General features: G+C 49.6%; 1 protein-coding gene across 1 annotated transcript in view; it reads right to left on the minus strand.

The window, feature by feature from the left end:
* Positions 1 to 21183, minus strand: part of KAT7 (lysine acetyltransferase 7) — a 156757-nt gene that overhangs the window by 72554 nt on the left and 63020 nt on the right. The window contains exon 9 of the mRNA XM_070944367.1: positions 2439 to 2630. Within this exon, the coding sequence (XP_070800468.1) occupies positions 2439 to 2630 (192 nt within the window). The remainder of the gene's footprint in view (positions 1 to 2438; positions 2631 to 21183) is intronic.

Raw genomic sequence — 21183 nt, forward strand, 5'->3', positions numbered from 1 at the left:
AGAAGAGCCAAAATAGTTTCTCTGCTGCTGGAGATGATTATTCAAGGTGGGGTCATGGCCTCATTCTTCAGAATTAATTTGTTGGCAGCATTTCCCATCTTTTCTCAGAGATATCACAGGCAGGTACAAACTGCATTTTTTACAGTCACATTTAAAAACAAGACTAAATTTCCAAAGCATTGGAAGGAGACAGTATGTTCCTGACCATATGCAAAATTATGTTTAGATATAGACAACATAGATTTAGAAGAATTCTATAATAACACATGATTAAAGTAACCCCTTGCTAAAATGTAGCAATCGCTTAATGGAATTAATTTAGTATTTTCTACCAGGATGTCCTCCTACCCTGGTAGAAGAATCTGAAAAGGTTCTATCTTGTGTAAGAGATCAAAAACACAGAGCAAGCCTGTCTCTCCTTATATTATTTTCAATTACAGTATATCGCCAGAGCAAAAAGTGGGTCTAAATACAAGAAGGGCTAGAATGAAAGCTACCAGATTTGGGCTGCAAAAATCAAGATTGGCAGATGACATCAGAGAGATATGATTTGCTGTTGATATTTGTTTCAAGACTTTTAAAAATAATTTGTTTAATGCATATTAATATACATATTTGTATTATACATTAATACAAATTTATTTATTTATAAAGTTTATTGGCTGCCCATCTTACCACAGGGTATCTCTCTCTCTCTCTCTCTCTCTCTCTCTCTCTCTCTCTCTCATATACACACACACACACACACATTAAAACCAACCATTAAAATCCAATTACAAGTGGGGAGGGCAGGGGCAAGGTGGGGGAGGTGGGATCTGTTTTACTCGATCAACCGCCTCCACTGTGCTGCTCCTTGGCAGGGGCCTAGGACAACTTGCTGCAGACAACTCACCAGTCAACTTCCCACGGCCAATTCACCACGGCCAACTCGCCATGGCCAATTCATTGCGGGAAAACTCACTGCGGGACAAAAGTTACACTAATATCGAAGAAATTGTGGAATAGAATAATTAAAGAAAGAATGCCAAAGGAGGAACAAAATGAAATGTGAATGACAAAAATTAAAATAATGTTTTAATTATTTTAAATAATTAAATTGAATTGCTGAATTGTCCTGTGGAGAGTTGTCTTGTGGTGAGTTGGCCATGGCAAGTTGGCTGTAATGAATTGACCATGGCAAGATGGCCATGGCGAGTTGGCTGCAGCAAGTTGGCTGTGGCAAGTTGTCCCATTCCGAACTGGCAGAGCCAGGTCTTTAGGCCCTTACGAAAGGATAGGAGGGTTGGGGCCAACCTCACATTGGGGGACAAGATGTTCCAGAGGGCAGGTGCAATGGAAGGCCCTTCTGGACCCCGCTAGCTGGAATAATTGGGGCAACGGGGCCTGCAGCATGCCTCCTCTGCTGGCATAGGTGGGATGGGCCAATCCCAGTGAGATGAGACGGTCTCTCAAGTAGCCTGGACCCATGCCATGAAGGGCTTTAAAGGAGATTACCAACACTTTGAATTGCACCAGGCAGCCAGTACAGTTCACGGAGCAGTGCTGTTACATGGACCATTCTTGAGGCCCCAAGAACTGCCCACGCCGCCGTACTCTGCACCAGCTGTAGTTTCCAAATACAATACAAGATATATTAATGTATTATTGTATTTTTGGAGTCCCTGTTTTATTTTATTTGTGTTATGTCATGGAATTTTCACCAAAGAAAGGAGCACAACACTGAGGAGAAATAGCCAAGCTTTATTCAATGATCATTGGGTGCCTGCTTTGCAAGAAAGAGGGACCCTAAACAATAAAAAGACAGAGATTTTTGTATACTTTGGGATTGAGGGACGAGAAATGTGAAGGAGCTGATTTGTGGACATATTTTGAGCAAGTGAGATAATTGTTGAAACAAAGGAAAATGTATTTTTATATTGTAAAACCAAGCTGCTAAGGATTCCATTGTAAAGAGGATGGGATATCTGTGGTTTGTTACCTCCTGCTTCCTAGATGAACTTATTTTAGGTGAGGAATTTTTATTGTTTTCTTTGTTAGGATTAAAAGGCTATTTTGGCAGCGGAAACATAGCCATGTTTGAGTTACACATTAGCCTGGGGCTGGTCTAGTTTACATATGCAAGGTGGGGGGGAAGCAAAGACAGCAGAGGGAAATGGTGAAAGAGTTTGCAACAGGAGGGGTGGGGGAAGGCAGAAAGGAGAAGCAAAGAAAAAAAGGGGGAGTTTGGAAAAGAGTTTGCAGGTTTATTCTATTATTTATCAATCAGAGTTACTTTTAGATTGTTTTAGTCTGGGTTGTCTGTGTGCTTTTATGTTTTACCTGTTTTTAGATTTTTTTGGTTCTGTATACTATCCAGAGTGCATTGGAGTTTGGGCAGCTATAACAAATTTGAAAAAAGAAATAATTTTCCATTTCACATGCTTAAGTTAAAAACTTACCATGTGTCTGCGAAGTATTGTTTGACTCTTCATATATTTGAGGCAGAATTCACACATGTAGAGGCGCCCAAGCCGGGCATACTCCTCTGGGTAGGGAGAATGGTACCAGGTGTCCAGTTCATAGCGGCCAAAAGCAATTGTTTTGATCATGTTACTGCCTTCAGTGATTTGGCCCTGAAGTCGCAGCTTTTCCTAGTCACAGAAATAATGGCTCGTTTATTGAAAAGAATAGATAAAATTATTTAAGCCAGTGTAAAATCTTATAATTATGCTAGAAAATTCTCTAGAGTTCATATTAAATCCTCAGAAAAACTGTAGTAAGATACTTCCTAGGTAACTGCTTATTTTACATTGCCATTAGGTAAACAAACTTCCTGTTTTATCTCTTCCCAAGAATGTTTTTTTGAGCAGTCAAACCGCCCCCCCTTTTTTTTAAAGCAGCGAGAGACTTATAATATGTAACTGTCCACAAAATCCAAAGGGCATTAAGTTTAATGTACTGCAATGCACTTCCCACAGCAGTTTTGGACAACACAACACAAACACAAACAGCAGGACATTATGCCAATGTGCCTAGGCTTCACTGATCATATGCAGTTATATGGAAGAGGCTTTGTGACCGGTTTTGCCCTATTTAGGATTCATTAGATGTAGGTAGCCTCATGTTATTTATTTTATTTATTTATTTTAGAAAATTTATATTGCCACCTACAGTACTTGCCCATGGCAACTCAAGGCGGCTTACACGAATATAAAAACATCACATAAAAATAAAAAAGGAAAAAAATAAAATAATAAAAAATAATAAATTAATAAATTAATAAAATAGTAGCCCCCCCATCCACCCCCATCCCGGCGACAACACATATTCATACAAGCCATTTAATGGGCTCCATCCTGCTCTGGGTTCCCCAGGTCCGCTGGCGGAACCATGTCTTCAGCGCCTTCTGGAAGAGTGTTAGAGTGGGGGCCAATCTAACCTCTGGGTGTCAACCCCCCGAAATGGCGACAGCGTCAAACACCATCTCAGAGTTGCCATACCTGGGGGGGAGGGACCCCTAGCTTGGTAGGTGGGTGGTGGGGTGCACGTGTCATGGATGTCAGAGGCGGTGAGCGGCACAAGCACAGCAGAGCTGACAACCAGCTGATGAACAGATGATTCTGTCTGCCTGAGGCCGGCCGACGATCAGCTGATCGTGGATGCCTTCAGGCCGGCCGAAGAACAGTTGATCAGGCTGGCGGGATGGTCGGCTGATCCAATGGTGGAAGGGTGGGGTTCCAGCCTTCAAAGGGCGCTGGGAGGTGGAGGCTCCCAGCGCTAACTTTTTTCCTGTACTCATTTCAATGGAACTCACTGTGTGCCGAGATTCCGGCTCAATAAACCATTGGGGAAAACGCAGTGAGTGGTGTCCTGATTTTGGTTTGGGTCCGGAGCTTGGACCTTTGAGACTGGGAAATGATGTTCCAGAGAGAGAGAGCCACCATGGAGAAGGTCCTTCTTCTGGGTCCCGCCAGATGTATCTCCCTAGGAAATGGGACCCGCAACATTCCTTGCCTTCCTGCTCTAGTGGGTAGGGTAGATGTGACAGGCAAGAGACGGTCCCTCAGATAACCTGGACCCAAGCGATGAAGGGCTTTAAAGGTGACAGCCAGCACCTTGAATTGCACCCGGAAGCAAATTGGCAACCAATGCAGTTCCCGCAGGAGAGGTGAAACATGTCCACACCAAGGTCTGCACAAAACCATGTGGGCTGCTGCATTTTGCACCAAATGAAGCTTCTGGATGCTCTTCAGGGGGACCCCCGTGTACAGCGTGTTGCAATAGTCAAGACGGGAGGTGACTAGGGCATGAGTGACCGTGGGAAGGGATTGTTTGTCCAGCAAAGGGCATAACTGGTGCACAACCCGCAGTTGCGCAAAGGCCCTCCTGGCCATGACTGCCATCTGCTCTTCGAGCAGGAGTTGCAAATCCAGGAGAACCCCCAGATTACGCACAGGGTCTGTTTGGGGCAGTGCCACCCCATCCAAGACCAAAGGTGGCAATTCTCCATGGGACAAAGAACCCCAAACCCAGAGCCTCTTGGTCTTGCCAGGGTTCAGTTTCAACCCGTTGCTCCCCATCCAGCCCCTAACAGCCTCCAGGTACTGTGAGAAGGAGGTCACGGCATCGCTTAACTCACCACGGGCTGAGACATACAGCTGAGTATCATCAGCATATTGATGATATCTCAGTCCATGGTGATGGATGATCTCACTCAACGGCTTCATGTAAATGTTGAATAGGAGTGGAGAGAGTACCGAGCCCTGTGGGACCCTGCAAAGCAGTGGGCGAGGCCTGGATCTCTCCCCTTCTATCAACACTGAATGAGAGCGACCACAGAGGAAGCAAGTGAACCAGGATTGTACAGAGCCCCCCACTCCCATCCCCCGAAGCCACTCCAGAAGGATACCATGGTTGATATCGAAAGCCGCTGAGAGGTCAAGTAGAGCAAGGATGGATGCACTACCCCCATCCCGCTCCTGCCAGAGATCATCAAAAAGTGCAACCAATGCTGTTTCTGTCCCATATCCAGGCCTGAATTCTGACTGGTAGGGGTCTAGATGGCATCTCCAATAAAAGTTAGCTTTGAGGAACTTCAAGCCTCGGAGTTTAATTTCGTTGGGGGTGTTACTTGGAACCCTGACATTAACCCGAATCCCCTTTCAAACTAAAGCAGCTCCCCCAAGTTTCAGGGTGCTGTCTGGGGTCCTGAGCCCCAAGCGTCAACCTGACACCGGGTGGTGCGAAGTCTCAGGGAAGATGGAGGAGGAAAAGAAGTCCACGGAGGGAGCAGCAGGCACGGGCTCAGCAACTTCTTACGAGACCCTCTAACTCTCCTTCCCCGGCTATGGAGGAAGCCATGAAATCCGCAGAAGCCAAAAGCCAGCTGGGCACCCGATGCAAGGAGCCGATGCCAGAGAGGAGGTCGCAGCCAGACCTGACTCTGCAGGGTGAAGCTGCGGGAATTACCCCGATCCAAGAGTTGCTGTTGGAACCACAAGTGGGTGCAGGACAAGCCTCGACCCTCAGCTGGGGAGTGCCACAGCAGCCGCGCTGCAGATGTTCAGAATGGGGCTTCCCGCCACCGTCATGCAGCTAGTCGCTGGCCATTCTCCCGAAGCAGTTGAGCCAACTCAGCGTGAGTGGGACGACCCAGCCCCTCGACCCTGGGCTGCTTAGGTGGACATTGGCGCAGCCAACGTTCACCTTTCCAAGCCAGAGAGTTGCAGCGCAATGGACCGGAGTGTCAGCCTCTTTCCATTCGGCCCCAAGCAGCTCAACTCCCAGCCTTACGCCCCAGCCCAGCCTGGCTGTGGGCTGAGGCTCCAGTCCATTGCACTGCAACTCCCTGGCTTGGAAAGGTGAACGTTGGCTGCGCCAGCTCGACTCCCAGCCTTACGCCCCAGCCCGGCCTGGCTGTGGGCTCCCTCCACCCCAGGGCACAAGCGACCCAGCAACCAACCCTACTGAGCCAGTCCAGCCATGGAATGCAGGGCCCTCCGCAGGGATTCTGAAGTCCACCTGCCCCACAGTACCAACCCGGGTTGCCACCAGCAAGCCAAATCCCTCCTGGGTGGGCTTTCTACCCGGGGCAAGGATGGGTGCAATGCCAGTTGACACCTGTCCAGCCGCAGCCATACCTGCAACCTCAAGCTGCGATCCCTCAACAGGTCCAGGCTCAACCACAGGTGCCAGTGGTTCCACAACAGGTCCCGGTCCAGCAGCAAGCGCCTGGCCAGCCACCCATGCAAGCCCAGCCGCTTCTCCCCCACGGTTTCGGGCGACGTTCGATGGGACTTCTGGGAAATTGGCGTATTTCCTCAACCAACAAGGAAATCAATACCCATCTGATCGGGAATTGATTTCCGCCATCGCGGATGGCATGAACAAAGGAGAGGTGGTGGAATGGATAGCAGAGCTTCATGACAAGGAGGCCCCTGAGCTAGAAGATGCCGATGAATTCATCCAACTGATGCGGGTCAGATTCAGCAACGTTGCCCAGCAAGTGGAAGCTGAAACCCAAATTAAAGCACTGAAGCAAGCTGGCAAACCCGCAAAAGAATATGGGAGTTTCAGAGGCTGGCCGGAAAATTGCAAGACTGGCCAGAGTGCCTAATGGTGCACACCTTCAAAGAGGCCCTGGACCCAGACCTCAGGCAAGCCTGTGGCATTAGGGGAGTACCGAACCGGATACAGTCATGGTACAACAATGCCGTCATTCTGGACCTGGAGCTTCACCCTCACAGGAAGCCATCTGTGGATAAACCGACCAGGAGACCGCTCGGACGCTGGGCCCAGACAAAGAAGGCCGAGGAGCCCCCTCCCACACCGTCCGGGACTGTCAAATGCTACCGGTGTGGTCAACACGGGCACCGGGCCTTGGAATGCCTGGCTCCGACTCCCATTCCCCAAACCTGGTCTCCTGCCCCAGCCGGAGCAAAGAAAACCCTGCAGAAGCTGCCGGACAAAGGACGGAACGTCAAACAGGCTGCAGAAGTCCCACTCCTTCCCAATGAAGCAGAGGGAACTCCGGCCAACGAATCTCTTCCAGTCTCCGCGGGGGAGAGCAGTGGCAACGACGACCCGATGGTAAGTGGAGCCATCCGCCCCTTTGCCCTCAAAATTAAGTTAGCAGTCCCAGAGACGGGGGTCCAAGGGGAAGTAGAAGCTGTCATAGACACCAGATGCATGCAATGCCTAATCAGCCTCCCCATAGTTGAACAGTTGGGGATACGCACAAGGCCCCTTGTGCACCCCATCAGCTTTGAGCAAGTCGACAGGATGCTAATTGGTGGGGCCCCTGCCACCTTGGTCACTGAGCTCATCAGACTAGAGATGGGGCGCCATCGAGAACTCCTCCGGTTCATGGCCACCGCAAAGATGACCGACTCAGTCATATTGGGACTCGCATGGCTCGATAAGTGGGGCCCCACAATCTCCTGGGATGGCAGCTATAGGAAGCTAGTCATTGGCATCGGGCCACTGCCACCTGTAAGGCAGGACCACCTCCTAGAAGCCACCACCCCAGAGGAGGCTACCGCGTCAGAATCTGCAGCCCCGGCCCGAGATGCCCTACCTGGCAGCCAGCAAGTGCCAAAGGAGTACCGAACTTATTGGGGGTTTTTAGCAAAGAGAATTGCAACTTTCTCCCCCCTCACCGCTTGACCGACTGAGTGATAGAGTTTGTGCCAGGGGCTAAATTACCCAAGCTGAAAATGTACTCCATGACTCTGAAAGAGATGAAGGAATTGAGGAAGTACATAGACACCAATCTAGAGCGAGGCTTTATCCAGGCTGTGAAATCCAAAGTGGTGGCCCCGGTGCTCTTTAAAGAGAAGATGGGGGGATGAGGCTTTGCGTTGATTTCCGTGATATCAATGCTGTGTGCTTAGAAAACACCTACACCCTCCTCCTCATGAAAGACATGCTAAACCACTTGTCGAAGGGTAAGGTGTTCACCAAATTGGACTTAAGGGAACCATACTATTGTATAAGAATCAGGGAGGGAGATGAATGGAAAACTGCTTTCAACTGCTTGCTCGGCAGCTTCCAGTTCAGTCATGCCACTTGGACTACAAGGGGCCCCCGCAGTGTTCATGCAACTCATTAACTAAGTGCTATATGAGCACCTGTACCAGGGGGGTCCTTGTTTACCTAGATGACATTCTCATATTTAGCAAGACCCTTGATGAATACGTGAAACTCGTCCGGCAAGTGCTGAAAAAACTCCTCGCCGCCAAGCTTTACGCGAAGCTTTCAAAATGCGAGTTTCACAAAACCTCCCTAGATTACTTGGGCTATCGAATTTCCAGCAGAGGCATGGAAATGGACCCAGGGAAAGTGAAAGCAGTACTTGATTGGCAACCCGCACGCACCCACAGGCAGCGTCAAAGCTTCCTGGAGTTCGCTAACTTCTATAGGTAATTCATCCCAGTTTTTGTGGAGGTGGCCCTACCCCTAACAGAACTGTTGAAAACGGGGTCTCCTCCGAAGAACCAAAAGCCGACCCAACCAATCGCTTGGACAATGAATTGCCAAAAAGCTTTTGAAAACTTAAAAAGACTGTTTGCCCAAGAACCGATTCTGCAGCACCCAGACCCAGAACAACAATTCATCATACAAGCCGACGTCACTGACGTGGCAGTGGCTGCGGTACTCCTACAAAGGAACAAAAGACAGTTGTTGCACTGTGCGTACGTGTCCAAAAAGCTCAACGACACAGAGAGACAATGGGCCATCTGGGAAAAAGAAGCTTATGCAGTTCAATTGGCCTTACTCTCTTGGAGAAATTTCCTAGAGGGTAGTAAAGTGTCTTTCGAGGTCTGGACTGATCATAAAAACCTCGAGGCTCTAAAGACCCCCAGGAAACTGTCTCCCAAACAAGTCCGCTGGGCTCAATACTTCAGGCGCTTCAAATTTGAGCTGAAGTACATACCAGCAGGAAAAAACCTGTTGGCAGACGCCCTGTCGAGAAAACCTCAAGTTGACAGGGAGGAAGTGGTCCACGCCATCATTCGCCCCTCACAATCGGCTGCCCAAGTCACCACCAGGAGCCATGCCAGGCAACTACCCAACCCAAACCGGGATGGATTGATGGCTAACTTGAAAGCGGCGCTACCAGCGGACCCCTGGCTCACAGACAATAAAGATGTCTTGACCATGAGGGAGGGACTAGCGTGGAAAGGATCCAAACTGTATGTCCCTGCAAGCCTGAGACTCGAAGTACTCCAGCACAGCCACGACTCCAAACTGGCCAGCCACTTTTGATTCCTGAAGACCCTACACCTCGCTAGGAGACAATTTTGGTGGCCAAGGATGAAAGCAGAAGTGGAAGACTATGTGAGGAGCTGTGCCACATGTGCAGCGATGAAGCCGAGACCTGGAAAACCACCCAGACTCCTTCAGCAAGTGGGAAGCCCCAGCAGACCTTGGGAAGAAATTGTAATGGATTTCATAGTCGAACGCCCAGAAAGTGGGGAGAACACAGTAATTTGGACAGTTATTGATCTGTTTTCTAAGCAAGCCCATTTCACTGCTTGCTCTGGACTGCCATCCACAAAGAAATTTGCAAAGCTATTCATCAAACACATCTACCATCTGCATGGAATACCACGCTGCATCATCTCAGACCAAGGAGTCCAGTTTACAGCTAAATTCTGGAGAGAATTTTTGAGGTCCGTCAGGTCCACACAAGGGCTTAGCTTGGCTTTTCATCCGAGCATGAACGGAGCTGCGGAATGGACAAACGCGATGGTGTAGCAGTACATAAGATGCTATGTGGATTACCAACAAGAGAACTGGGCAGACCTGTTACCATTTGCGGAAGTGGCTTACAACAATGCAGCACATAGCAGCACTGGACTGACTCCTTTCCAGGTCACCAGCGGCATGGAGTTTGTCCCCATGCCTGAACTGCCCAGAGAGCCCCCTTCTTCCATGTCTTTAACAGAATGGATGGAGTCTTTAAAAAAGGGGTGGGAAAATACGATAAAAGCGCTATCAGAAGTGGCAGAAGAATATAAAAAACAGGCAGACAAGCACCGTTCTCTCATACGGTTAAAGTTGCCTAGCAAGAAATTAGGACCAAAATTCCTAGGTCCTTTCCCAATAATAAAAATAATTAACCCAGTGACAGTTCAGCTTAGCCTCCCCCGCATCCTAGGAAAAATACATCCTGTATTTCACTGTAGCTTGCTGAAACCCTCAATTGAGTGCAGTTTAAGACCTCAAACCCAACCACCTCCTCCTCCTTCTATAGTTGTACAAGGAGAAACCCATTATGAAGTCAAGAAAATTTTAGATTCTAGGCTATATAGGGGTCAATTACAATACTTAGTACACTGGAAAGGGTACCCTTTGTCTGAAGCTACAAAAGTTGGAATGTGAAGCAGATAGGCTAGTCAAACAATTCCATGATAAATACCCTGATAAGCCAAAGGGTCCCCCTGTGGGGCGGAGGAAGAGGTGGTTAGGAACATGATTAATCCCCTGTATTATTCTTTTTCCAGGACACATGTCTTTTCTGAGGGTGGGGGGAGCCTGTCAGACCTGGAAGCCATCTTTATACCTTTGAGACTTCAGGCTTCAGGCCTGCCACAAATTCTACCATGGGAAAATGGGAGGGGGGATTGCATAGAGTGAAGAGGATATGTAGTAAAAAAAAAAAATTCTTTCTAGAAAGTCAAGGCGTTGTGCCCTGCAGCTGTGCTGAGAAGAATGAGGAGGTATCTTCTGTTCCAGAGGGTACCTGATTGGTTCATGTGATGGACATGTGAGTGAGGGGCAAGGACTTGAACTTTCTTTTGGGTGAGGAAAATGAACATTGGAGCTTACCTGAATGTTCGATCTAGGTGCGCTGCAGGAGAGTCCAAGCAATGGGTTCAAGTTTAGCTTGGTTGGCCAGAGACTGAGTTGAATTTGCCTAGCTACGCCTCTTTCTCCCATGAGCCTTCAGTGTTTCGACGAAGAGGTCTGTAGAAGACGTAGCAATGATGATAGAAGAATGTCCACTATAACTAGGTGTTGGATGCTGGACCGCTACCTTAGGGCGGGGTTGGACTCTCCTGCAGCGCACATAGATCGAACATTCAGGTAAGATCCAATGTTCAATCTCCTGCGTGCTGCTTGGAGAGTCCAAGCAATGGGATATACCCAAGCTAAGTATCCCCAGGGCGGGAGTCCGAGCGGTCCAGGTGTCGTTCTCCTGGTAGAACCTGCTGCAGGACTCTTCTGCCAAACGAAGCCTCGGCCGAGGCAAAAACGTCCAACTTGTAATTTCTGATAAAGGTAGTGGGAGAAGCCCAAGTTGCGGCCCTGCAAATCTCCAATATGGAAGCCTGAGTAGCCCAGCCTGCCGTGGTGGCAGCGCTACGAGTTGAATGCGCAGTGATGTTTCTGGGCACTGGAGTAGCTTGGTGTTCGTAAGCCATTGCAATGCAAGCTTTGATCCATCTCGCAATTGTAGATGGGGTAACTTTCTTGCCCATGGCAGTAGGCTGGAATGATACAAATAGTGCTTCAGACTTCCTGAATGATGCAGTCCTGTCAATATATTTGCGAAGTGCCCTACGAACGTCGAGCGTGTGCCAACGCCGTTCTCTAGGATATGCTGGGTCAGGGCAAAAGTTAGGTAAAACCACCTCCTGTGCCCTGTGAAACCAAGAATTGACTTTTGGTACGAAAGTCGGGTCCAACCTGAGGACCACCCTGTCGGAGTAAAAGATGCATAAATCTCTACGTACCGACAGTGCTGCCAGTTCGGAGATCCTCCTTGCAGACGTGATTGCTATCAAGAAGGCAACCTTGAAGGTAAGTATTTTGAGACTGGCGGATCCTAAAGGCTCGAACGGAGCAGATGTGAGCGCTTGTAGGACGAGAGGCAAGTCCCAGGAAGGATACCTATGGACTGGAGGAGGCCGTAAATTAGCAACACCTCGAAGAAAACTCCTCACCTTGGGGTGTTGAGAGAGGGATAGGACCCTCTCCATGCAGAATAGTCGCTAAGGCGGCCACTTGTCTGCGGAGCGTGTTGGCAGTAAGTCCCTGTTTGAATCCTGAGTGAAGGAAACTCAAGACGTCCGGAAGGGAAGCTGTCCTGGGAGGAATGTGCGATTTTCAGCACCAGCTAGAGAACGCTGACCAAGTGGTGTTGTAAATCCTGGTAGTAGACGGACAACGAGAGGCCTGGATGACGGAAATGACTTTGCTCAAGAATCTGGAGTCCCTCAGGATTTCCCGCTCAATCGCCAGACGGCCAGTTGGAGCCACTGGGGCTCGGGATGTTGCACTGCCCCCTGGCTTAGGACAATCCTGTCTGGCAGAATCCTCCATGGGTGGGACACTGACAGTGACACTAGGTCCGCAAACCATACCCTTCTGGGCCAGTGCGGAGCCACCAACAGAATTTCTGCTTGCTCGTCCAGAAGCTTCCGGATGACCCGTGGTAGTAGAGGTGTTGGAGGAAAGGCATATAGAAGGCCTCGAGGCCAGGGCACCCGAAGGGCGTCGGTCGCTTCTGCCCCCGGCGTCGGAAATCTGGAAAAGAACCGAGGTAGATGAGTGTTCTTTGGTGTTGCAAATAGATCCACGCATGGTTGGCCGAACCTGGTCGTCAGTTGGTGAAACAGGTCTGGATGGAGATGCCATTTGGAGTGGTCGACAGTTGTTCGACTCAACCAGTCCGCCTGTTCGTTGTGTGCTCCTGAAATATGTTCCGCCTGGAGGGAGAGCAGGTGTGATTCCGCCCAGAGGCCGAGGCTCGCTGCTTCGGACATCAGGTCCTTGGACCGGGTGCCTCCCTGCCTGTTCACATGTGCCTTGGCAGTGACATTGTCGGTTAACAGCAACACGTGCTGGTTGGTTAGCGAGAGGTGGATAGCGAGAGGTGGAAGTGACGTAGAGCTAGGTGGGCAGCTCTGAGTTCCAACCAATTTATGTCGTGCAACAGATCCTGTGGTGACCATCTGCCCTGTGCCATCTGGGAACCCAGGTAAGCCCCCCAGACGAATAGACTGGCATCTGAAGTTAGTGTTAGACGTGGTGGTTCCTTGAAGAGACAGCCTTTCTCTAGGGAAGGTGACATCCACCAGTTCAGGGAGTGGAGAACTTTTGGAGGCACTCTGACTCTTGTTGTGGAGTGACTGATACCTGCTCATTGGCTCGGTAGGAGGAACCATTGTAAGGTCCGGGAATGTAACCTTGCCCAAGGAACGATGGCCAGACATGAAATCATTTTCCCTAGCAACTGGGACAATACTGCGAGGGAGACAGACCTGGCTGACCTGACCTGATGTATCAAGGCCCGTATGCTGACTAGACGTTCTGGTGATAGAAAGACCTGGCAACTGACTGTGTCTATCCGGGCACCTAAATGAAGGATAGAATGGGATGGAATTAACTGGCTCTTTTCTAGATTTACTGAAAACCCGTGAAGTTGCAGAGCTTGAATAGTCTCTGACAAATCCTGTCTCGCCTGCCTGATGGATGAAGATTGAATCAAAATGTCATCTAGGTAACATTGAAGCCTGATTGGGCGAGCCCGCAGATGGGCTGCCACCACGTCCAGGAGCTTTGTGAACGTCCTGGGGGCAGAGGACAGGCCGAATGGAAGGGCCCTGTATTGGAAGTGTTGCCCTGCGTAACAGAATCTGAGATATTTCCTGTGTGAAATCCGAATTGGTATGTGCAGGTAGGCTTCCTTTAGATCTATGGATGTAAGCAGATCCCCCTGTCTGATGCAATTTAGAATAGAGGTTAAGGATTGCATCTTGAATCTCTTGTATTTGATGTGTTTGTTGAGTCTTTTTAGATCTAGTATTCCCCTGCAACCCCCTGATTTCTTGGGAACCAGAAAGAGGATAGAATAGAAACCGAGACCCTTCTGCGAGACAGGCACCGGTTCTATTGCCTGGATGGAAAGTAGATGAAGGATCTCGGCTTCCATCAGAGACCTCTTGGTGGCATCTCTGGGAAGAGTGCAAGAGAGGAATCTCATTGGAGGGAGGGATGAAAACTCCAATGTGAGACCGAGCCGGACGGTTTGCAGAGCCCAGGCGTCGGTTGTGATGAGCTCTCATTGGGCTGAGAACCTCATGAGGCGGCCTCCAATGGGAATGTGTGACTGGGAGTCATTTGGACCTGCGGTAAGGTCTACCGCCGGCCCCTCGAAAGGGTCTCCTAGACTGGGGTTGTCTAGACCTGTCCCTGAACTGAGCCCTATCCTGGGATCGGTCTGAAGTTGGGGGGTAAGTCCTCTGATAGGTTGGGGCGGAGTAACCACCCTCCGCCCCACGAAAGGACTGCCTGCGATAATATGGAGAGTATCTCCTGTCTGTCCTCCTGTGAGACAGGGGAAGTACCTTCCTTTTATCCTTGGTCTCTACCAAAATGGGATCTAAAACCTCACCAAAAAGATTATTGCCCTGAAAAGGAGCAGACGCCAATTTCCATTTGGATTTCAAATCGGCTTGCCAATGGCGAAGCCATAATAATTGTCTGGAAGTCACGTTAGATGCCAGGGCCCTGGAAGCGAACTTAGCCACATTAAGGGTTGCATCAGCAGAGTATTCTGCTGCAGCAATTAATTTGTTGATGTCCTGGTGTAATCTGACATCTCCAGGGGGAGCCCTTGCCTGCATTTTTTTTTTTTTTTTTAATTTGATTTATATGCCGCCCTTCTCCGGAGACTCAGGGCGGCTTACAATGCGTTAAGCAATAGCCTTCATTCTTTTGTATATTTTATACAAAGTCAGCTTATTGCCCCCACAAACTGGGTCCTCATTTCACCTACCTTAGAAAGGATGGAAGGCTGAGTCAACCTTGAGCCTTGGAGAGATTCGAACCAGCAGAAATTGCAGGCAGCTGTGTTAATAACAGGGTGCACTAAACCCCTGTACTATCAAGGCTCATTTGACGCAGCCACAAGAGGGAGGTTCTATTAAAGAAGGAAGCTGCCGTGGCTGATCTGATCGCCCAGGCAGCTGCTTGATGTGTCTTACAAACTGACATCTCAGCTTTCCTATCCTCGGTCTTCAGCCCTTCTGCAGAGTCTGAGGGGAGAATATTGGAAGATGCTAGATTGGCAAAGGGAGTATCTATTGTAGGCAACTTAAGCATGTCCTCTACCTCCTGTTCTACAGTGTACATCTTTTTGTCTACTCCGCTGGGATTAGACAAGGATCCAGGTTGAAGCCATTGCTTCTTGATAATGTCTATGAATAATCTGGGAGAAGGAACAGCGTCCTGGGTAGTGACCGGTTCTGTAAATAATCGAGCATGGGGATCCTGCTCAGCCGAGCGGTCAGATGCCCCAGCCACAACCCCTAGGTTGGCAGTGGCTTTGGCCTTGTATAACAAGGTCTTGAACATGCTAGGGTTGAAAAGGCCAGTGAAGGCTGGTTTGTCTGGAGATCTGCCTTCATCTTCAGAAAGATCATGATCTGCAAAGTCTTCCTCCTCCCCAGTATAAGACCATTCACTGCCCTGAGAATCATGCGGCGAGTGGGGGGCCCGGGAATAAACCCTATCCTGGTGGGCCTGGTGTACATTGGGAGTGGTACCAGCTGAGGCGGGAGCAGGAATGCCCCTCCTAAGCAGGGTAGAGTCTATGCCCTGGGCAATGGTCTGAACTAACATCTGGCAGAGTTCCTGAGAAAGAACAGGGGCCTGGTTTACCTCAGGGCGGAGCCCCGCCGCTGTAGGGGTGAAAGTAGCTGAGGGAGCTGACCTCCTAGGTACTGGAATGACTCCCTGATCAGATGAGCCCTGTTCTGATATGGGAATAACCTCCTCAGCACTCTCAATTAATTCAGTTGGAGGAACTGTGGTAATATCTGGAGACCAATTCAATCTATCTTCGTTTGAAGCAGAAGGAGGTGTATCCTGAATTGGAGGGATATTAGGCTCTGGGTGAACAATGACAAGGCCTAGGCCTGAGGAGGCTTCTGCCTGCTTTTTTGCCTTTACAAATTGTTTCTCTAAGGCCTTTTGCCTTCTTTCTGCATCCTTATCAACAGCTGTGGAAGAAGAGGCCTTGGATCTGGTGGAAGGCCCAGGCTGAGGCCCCATTGCCTTACTCTGATCTGAAGACTTAGCTCTCTTAGAAGCAGAAGAATGGGATGCAGTACTTTTGGAGTGAGAGGAGCTGCGATCCGCCATCTTGGAATGACAAGAAAAAAAGGCAATTCAATCAGAAGAGCTTACTAGGACAATGTTTATAATAATGATATTATTCCTCACTCCAGTATTGGTAAATATGGCGCCAAACCGACACAATAGTGTGTAAGCGCAATTTTCCACTGCTGTTAGGTATTAGGCGTGAGACTGATCAATGACCAGTTCTAATAACGCTATGAGAGAAAGGCAGCAGTAATCAATGGTGCGGGACAGACACAACAATCCCCAAACCACAAAAGGCAATAGAAGTAAATCAGCCAGAAATGCTAGGCCCAAACTCACGTGGCTCCTTGCTGTGTTTCCGATAAAGAAAGACTGCTAATTAGTGATCCCACGATGGTTTCTGAGGCATTTGAGGCTTTTCGCTGCGTTTCTGAGCTGTTAGGAGCCTAATTTGCCTTTAAAAGGATTGCCTCTGTTGTGCTGTTAATGGCGGCAATTAGGATCGGCCCCTGAGGCAAGAGATTAGCTCCGGAGCTAATTAGCTCCATGGAGCTCCTGGCGGTGGGAAACACTTCAGGCTGTTAGTGTTAAGTTTTAAGAGAAAAGGGAGAAAGAGGGCTTCTTCTGTGGCTGGCAGAATATTTTAAATAATTTTAAAGAATTTTTTTAAGACGGAGAAATTAAAGCAAGTCTCTTTAGGCCGACCGAGTTGAAACACTGAAGGCTCATGGGAGAAAGAGGCATGGCTAGGCAAATTCAACTCAGTCTCTGGCCAACCAAGCTAAACTTGAACCCATTGCTTGGACTCTCCAAGCAGCGCACAGGAGATCCCAGAAGCTCTCAGATTCGGGTTTTCCCAGATGTGCCAATATGGCATCTCTAATAAAAATTAGCTTTGAGGAACTTCAAGCCTCAGTGTTTTATTTCGTTGGGGGTGTTACTTGGAACCCTGACACCAGTCTCCTGTCAGCTCATAAAGTAGCCAAACTTTTCGTAAAACACATTTACAGGCTGCATGGTGTTCCTAGGAGAATCATCTCTGACTGGGGGGTCCAATTTACAGCCAAATTCTTGAAGGAGTTTGTAAGGTCCATTGGGTCCTCCCAGTGGCTTAGCTCTGCATTCCAGCCGAGTACTAACAGAGCCAGGGAATGCGCGAATGCCATGGTAGAACAATACTTGAGATGCTACGTTAATTATCAACAAACTAATTGGGCAGACCTGCTACCTTTTGCTGAGGTGGCGTACAACAATGCAGTGCACAGCAGCACTGGGCTAACCCCTTTCCAAATCACCAGTGGGATGGAGTTTGTCCCAATGCCCAAACTCCCTAGAGAGCTACCCTCCTCCATGACCTTAAATGAGTGGATGGAGTCACTGAGGAAAGCATGGGAGAATGTAAAACAAGCCCCTTTCAGGAAGCTACAAAACCCCAAAAATACAAGCTGATAAACATTGGTCCCCCCCAAACACCCTTTCAAATAGGGAGCAAGGTTTACCTCTCCACCAAGTATTTAAGGTTAAAACTACCCTGCAAAAAGCTAGGACCAAAATTCATAGGACCCTTCCCCATCGTGAAGGTTATTAACCCTGTCACGGTGGAGCTGAAGCTTCCCCACCTGCTAGGGAAAGTGCATCCGGTCTTCCACAGCAGCTTGTTAAAGCCAGCAATAGGGTCTCAGCTGAGGCCAGTGGACCGGGCAGCTCCAAAGCCAATTGTAGTGCAGGGAGAAATGCATTACAAGATAAAAAGGATCCTAGACTCTAGACTGTACAAGGGGAGAGTACAATACCTAGTGTAATGGAAGGGATACCCATTGTCCGAAGCCACTTGGGTAAAAAGCTGATGTAAAACCCCGGTTTACCTCTCAGGGTTTGCCTAACCGGGGGAGGGAAGCTCCTGCACTGGTGTTGGGCGGGATTGGAGCCGGAGGCTGCAGCGTCATGACGGAGAACACTGAGGAGCAGCTGGTCGGCAGACAACAAGCCGTGGATCAGTGGGGAGGAGGGGCAGCGCGAGGCAACCGGGATGTGGAGAGGCAGCAACAGCCTTATGATCAGCTGGTCGACGCGGCGGAAGCATCAGCCCAATGATCAGCTGTGCGGCCCGCTTTCGATTGGCCAGTCCAAAGTTTCGTTTGGATACCACTCCAAGCAGGCTGTAAGAGGTCCCGCCGGCGAGGGGCCCAGAGCGGAGTTCCTCATGGGGGATCCTGAGGGGACAATTGGGGTTGTCGACCAGAGAGACAGCCCGAGCAGGGGATGGGCCCCCACAGTTCCGACTTCGGAGACAAGCAGCCCAGCTCCTGGGCCAACACCAGGTCAACCAAGGTCTGCAGGGTCCGGGGTGGCCAGTGGGCTATTGGTCTTATCCACTGCCCATGGAACCCCCTCCCTTGAAGGCTGCTCTTGATGGAGATCCTGGTTTTGTTTTTAAGCCAGGCGATTAGCCACCTGGATCACTATGCCCGCCTTTACCCATTGCACTGGGTGATGGTTGTGGCGGTGACAGCGGTATTGGAGGGGGAGGTGGCTGAGTGGGTGGCGTCTCTTTATAACGAGCACACCAGTGAATTGGCGGACATTGGCCTTTTCCTGAAGGCACTATGGGGGCGGTTTGAGGACATGATCCGAGTCCACCAGGCGGAGGGGGAGCTTCTTGCACTATGACAGGAGGGGACTACGTCCAGGACTTCCACCGGGTTGCCGGTAAGGTGAGGGGGTGGCCCGAGCGCCTGCTGGTCCACCATTTCAAGGCAGGCCTGGACAGGAGTCTACACTAGGCCTGTGCCTATCAGGGCCTCCCTCACCAGTTGGGCGACTGGTACCAGGCGGTTATCGAGCTCGACGCTGAGTTGCGGGAGTGTCGCCCCAAGAGGGAGTTTGGTACTGGACCGCAAAGGGTCACAGAGCGTCCGCTGGTTGCTAGCCTTGCAAAAAGCCGCAGAAATCCAGAAGGTACAGGCAGACAGAAAACGGGCTCCGCAGAAGCCGTTCCAGGTGGGGGGGAGGGTGCATCTATCAACCAAACACTTAATGTTAAGGGTCCCCTGCCGGAAACTGGGTCCTGGGCCCATTCCCCATTGTGCAGATAATTAATCCTGCAACAGTGGAGCTGAAGCTACCCTGCCTGTTGGGGAAAGTGCACCCCGTATTTCACAGTAGTCTGCTATAGCCAGTAGGTGACGCCTCCACTTGACCACAACCATTACCATTACCCGGTCCCATGGAGGTGGGGGGGGGAGACCCATTACAAAATTGACCGGGTATTGGATTCCCAACTACATAGGGGTTGGCTGCAATACTTGGTCCAATGGAAGGGCTATCCCGATACAGAAGCCTCCTGGGTGGTGAGTGGAGACAAACGGGTGGGCCGACTGCTTAAGAAGTTCCACAGGGAACATCCCCACAAACCAGCGGGGTGGGGGGGTGCGATACGGGAGGTCGGGTGTACTGCTCTGTTGCCATATGTACTCACTATGTTTGCTTACTGTCTTCCAGGTGCGGCACTGGTAGAAGGGAGTTGCCTGTCAAAACCCGGTTTCCCCCTTGAGGTTTGCCTTACCGGGGGAGGGAAGCCTCTGCACTGGTGTTGGGTGGGAGTGGAGCCAGAGGCTGCAGCGGCATGACGGAGAACGCCGAGGAACAGCTGGTCGGCGGAGAACAAGCCGTGGATCAGCGGGGAGGCGGGGCAGCACGAGGCAATTGGGATGCGGAAATGCAGCAACAGCTTGATGATCATCTGGTTGTGGCGGAGGCATCGGCCCGATGATCAGCTGTGTGGCCTCGTGGAGCGGCCGGGTGGGATCCAATCAGCCGTTCCAACACTCAGCTGCCCCCTGGGCGAGGACTGCGCTGGTGGAGGGGGGTGGCCTGTCTACATAACCGCGCTGGGAAGTGGATGCTCCCAGCGCTGACTTTACATCCTGACTGCATTTGCTTTTTGCTTCTCGCTTTTTGGAACTCATTGCATGCCAGAGTCCAGCTTAATAAACCCAGTTAGCACCCACACGAGTTGAGTCGTTAATGCTGGTTTAGGTCCGGAGCTCGGAGCTCTTGAGAGCTGGGATGTAAAAGCAGATAGACTGACTAAGCAATTCCACGATAAATACCCTCAAAAGCCAAAAGCACCTCCTGGGGGAGGGAGAGGTGGTTGATCGAAAACTAATTTCTTTCTGTTTGAATTTTTCCAGGAACTTCTCTCAAGTTTAGGGAGGAGGTCCGACTGTCAACTCTGAAGCAAACCTGGCTGAAGCCATTTTGTGCTGCCTCATAGTTGCCGTGAAGCTTGAAAGGGGGAAGGGAGGGGAGAAGTAGATAGCCTGGCTAACAGTCAAAAAACAAAAAGTTTTTCTGTGGGAACCAAGGTCATCGTAACAGGTGGCTGTTGAAGGAGGAGTGACCAAGCAGCCCACCAGTTATATTCATTGGACAATGTGACCGGTGACATCTGGGAAGGGGGATTTTTGCTCTTTTAATTAGGTGAAAACCACGGGAACTTTTAGAGTTGGTTTTCACCGGCTGTGCCGATACGATGTATCCAATAAACATGTCCTTTGAGGAATCTACCTGCCTCAGAGTCCTGTTTTCAATGGGTGCGTTACTCAGAATGCAAAACAGTATGACTTACAAATATAAAACCAAGCATTGCTGTCCTGTTGTTAATAGTAACCTGCTGAATCCTGAAACTTGAAAATATGGCTTGGCTTGGTAGATCTCAGTAATTGGGTAGACCTGCACTACCCTTCTCTGCTCAGCAATCAAATATTCTATTCTGATTGACCTTTGCACTTCAGATGACTATATACAGTGCATTAGCTTCAGGAGCTAACCAGGTCCTGCCACTCAGTAGTTGCAGGTTCATCATATGCAGGTATTGTAAAACTGATAAAACAAAACAGGAGATACTGCACAATTGCTTTTCAGTTTCAGAGCTGCCACAATTTCTCCCATGTTCTCCACGTACTTCCAGGTAATATTAGAAAAGTAGGAAGATACTGTTTCTGGGTTGGAAGGTGGCACACATCTATTTTTTCACATCTGCTTTAATCCAAAAGTGGGAAACAAAATAATCATGGTTAATTATGG

Source organism: Pituophis catenifer, unplaced genomic scaffold (genome assembly GCF_029215685.1).
Source record: "Pituophis catenifer annectens isolate HBS135680 unplaced genomic scaffold, rPitCat1.0.hap2 SCAF_5, whole genome shotgun sequence".
NCBI classification, from domain to species: Eukaryota; Metazoa; Chordata; class Lepidosauria; order Squamata; family Colubridae; genus Pituophis; species Pituophis catenifer.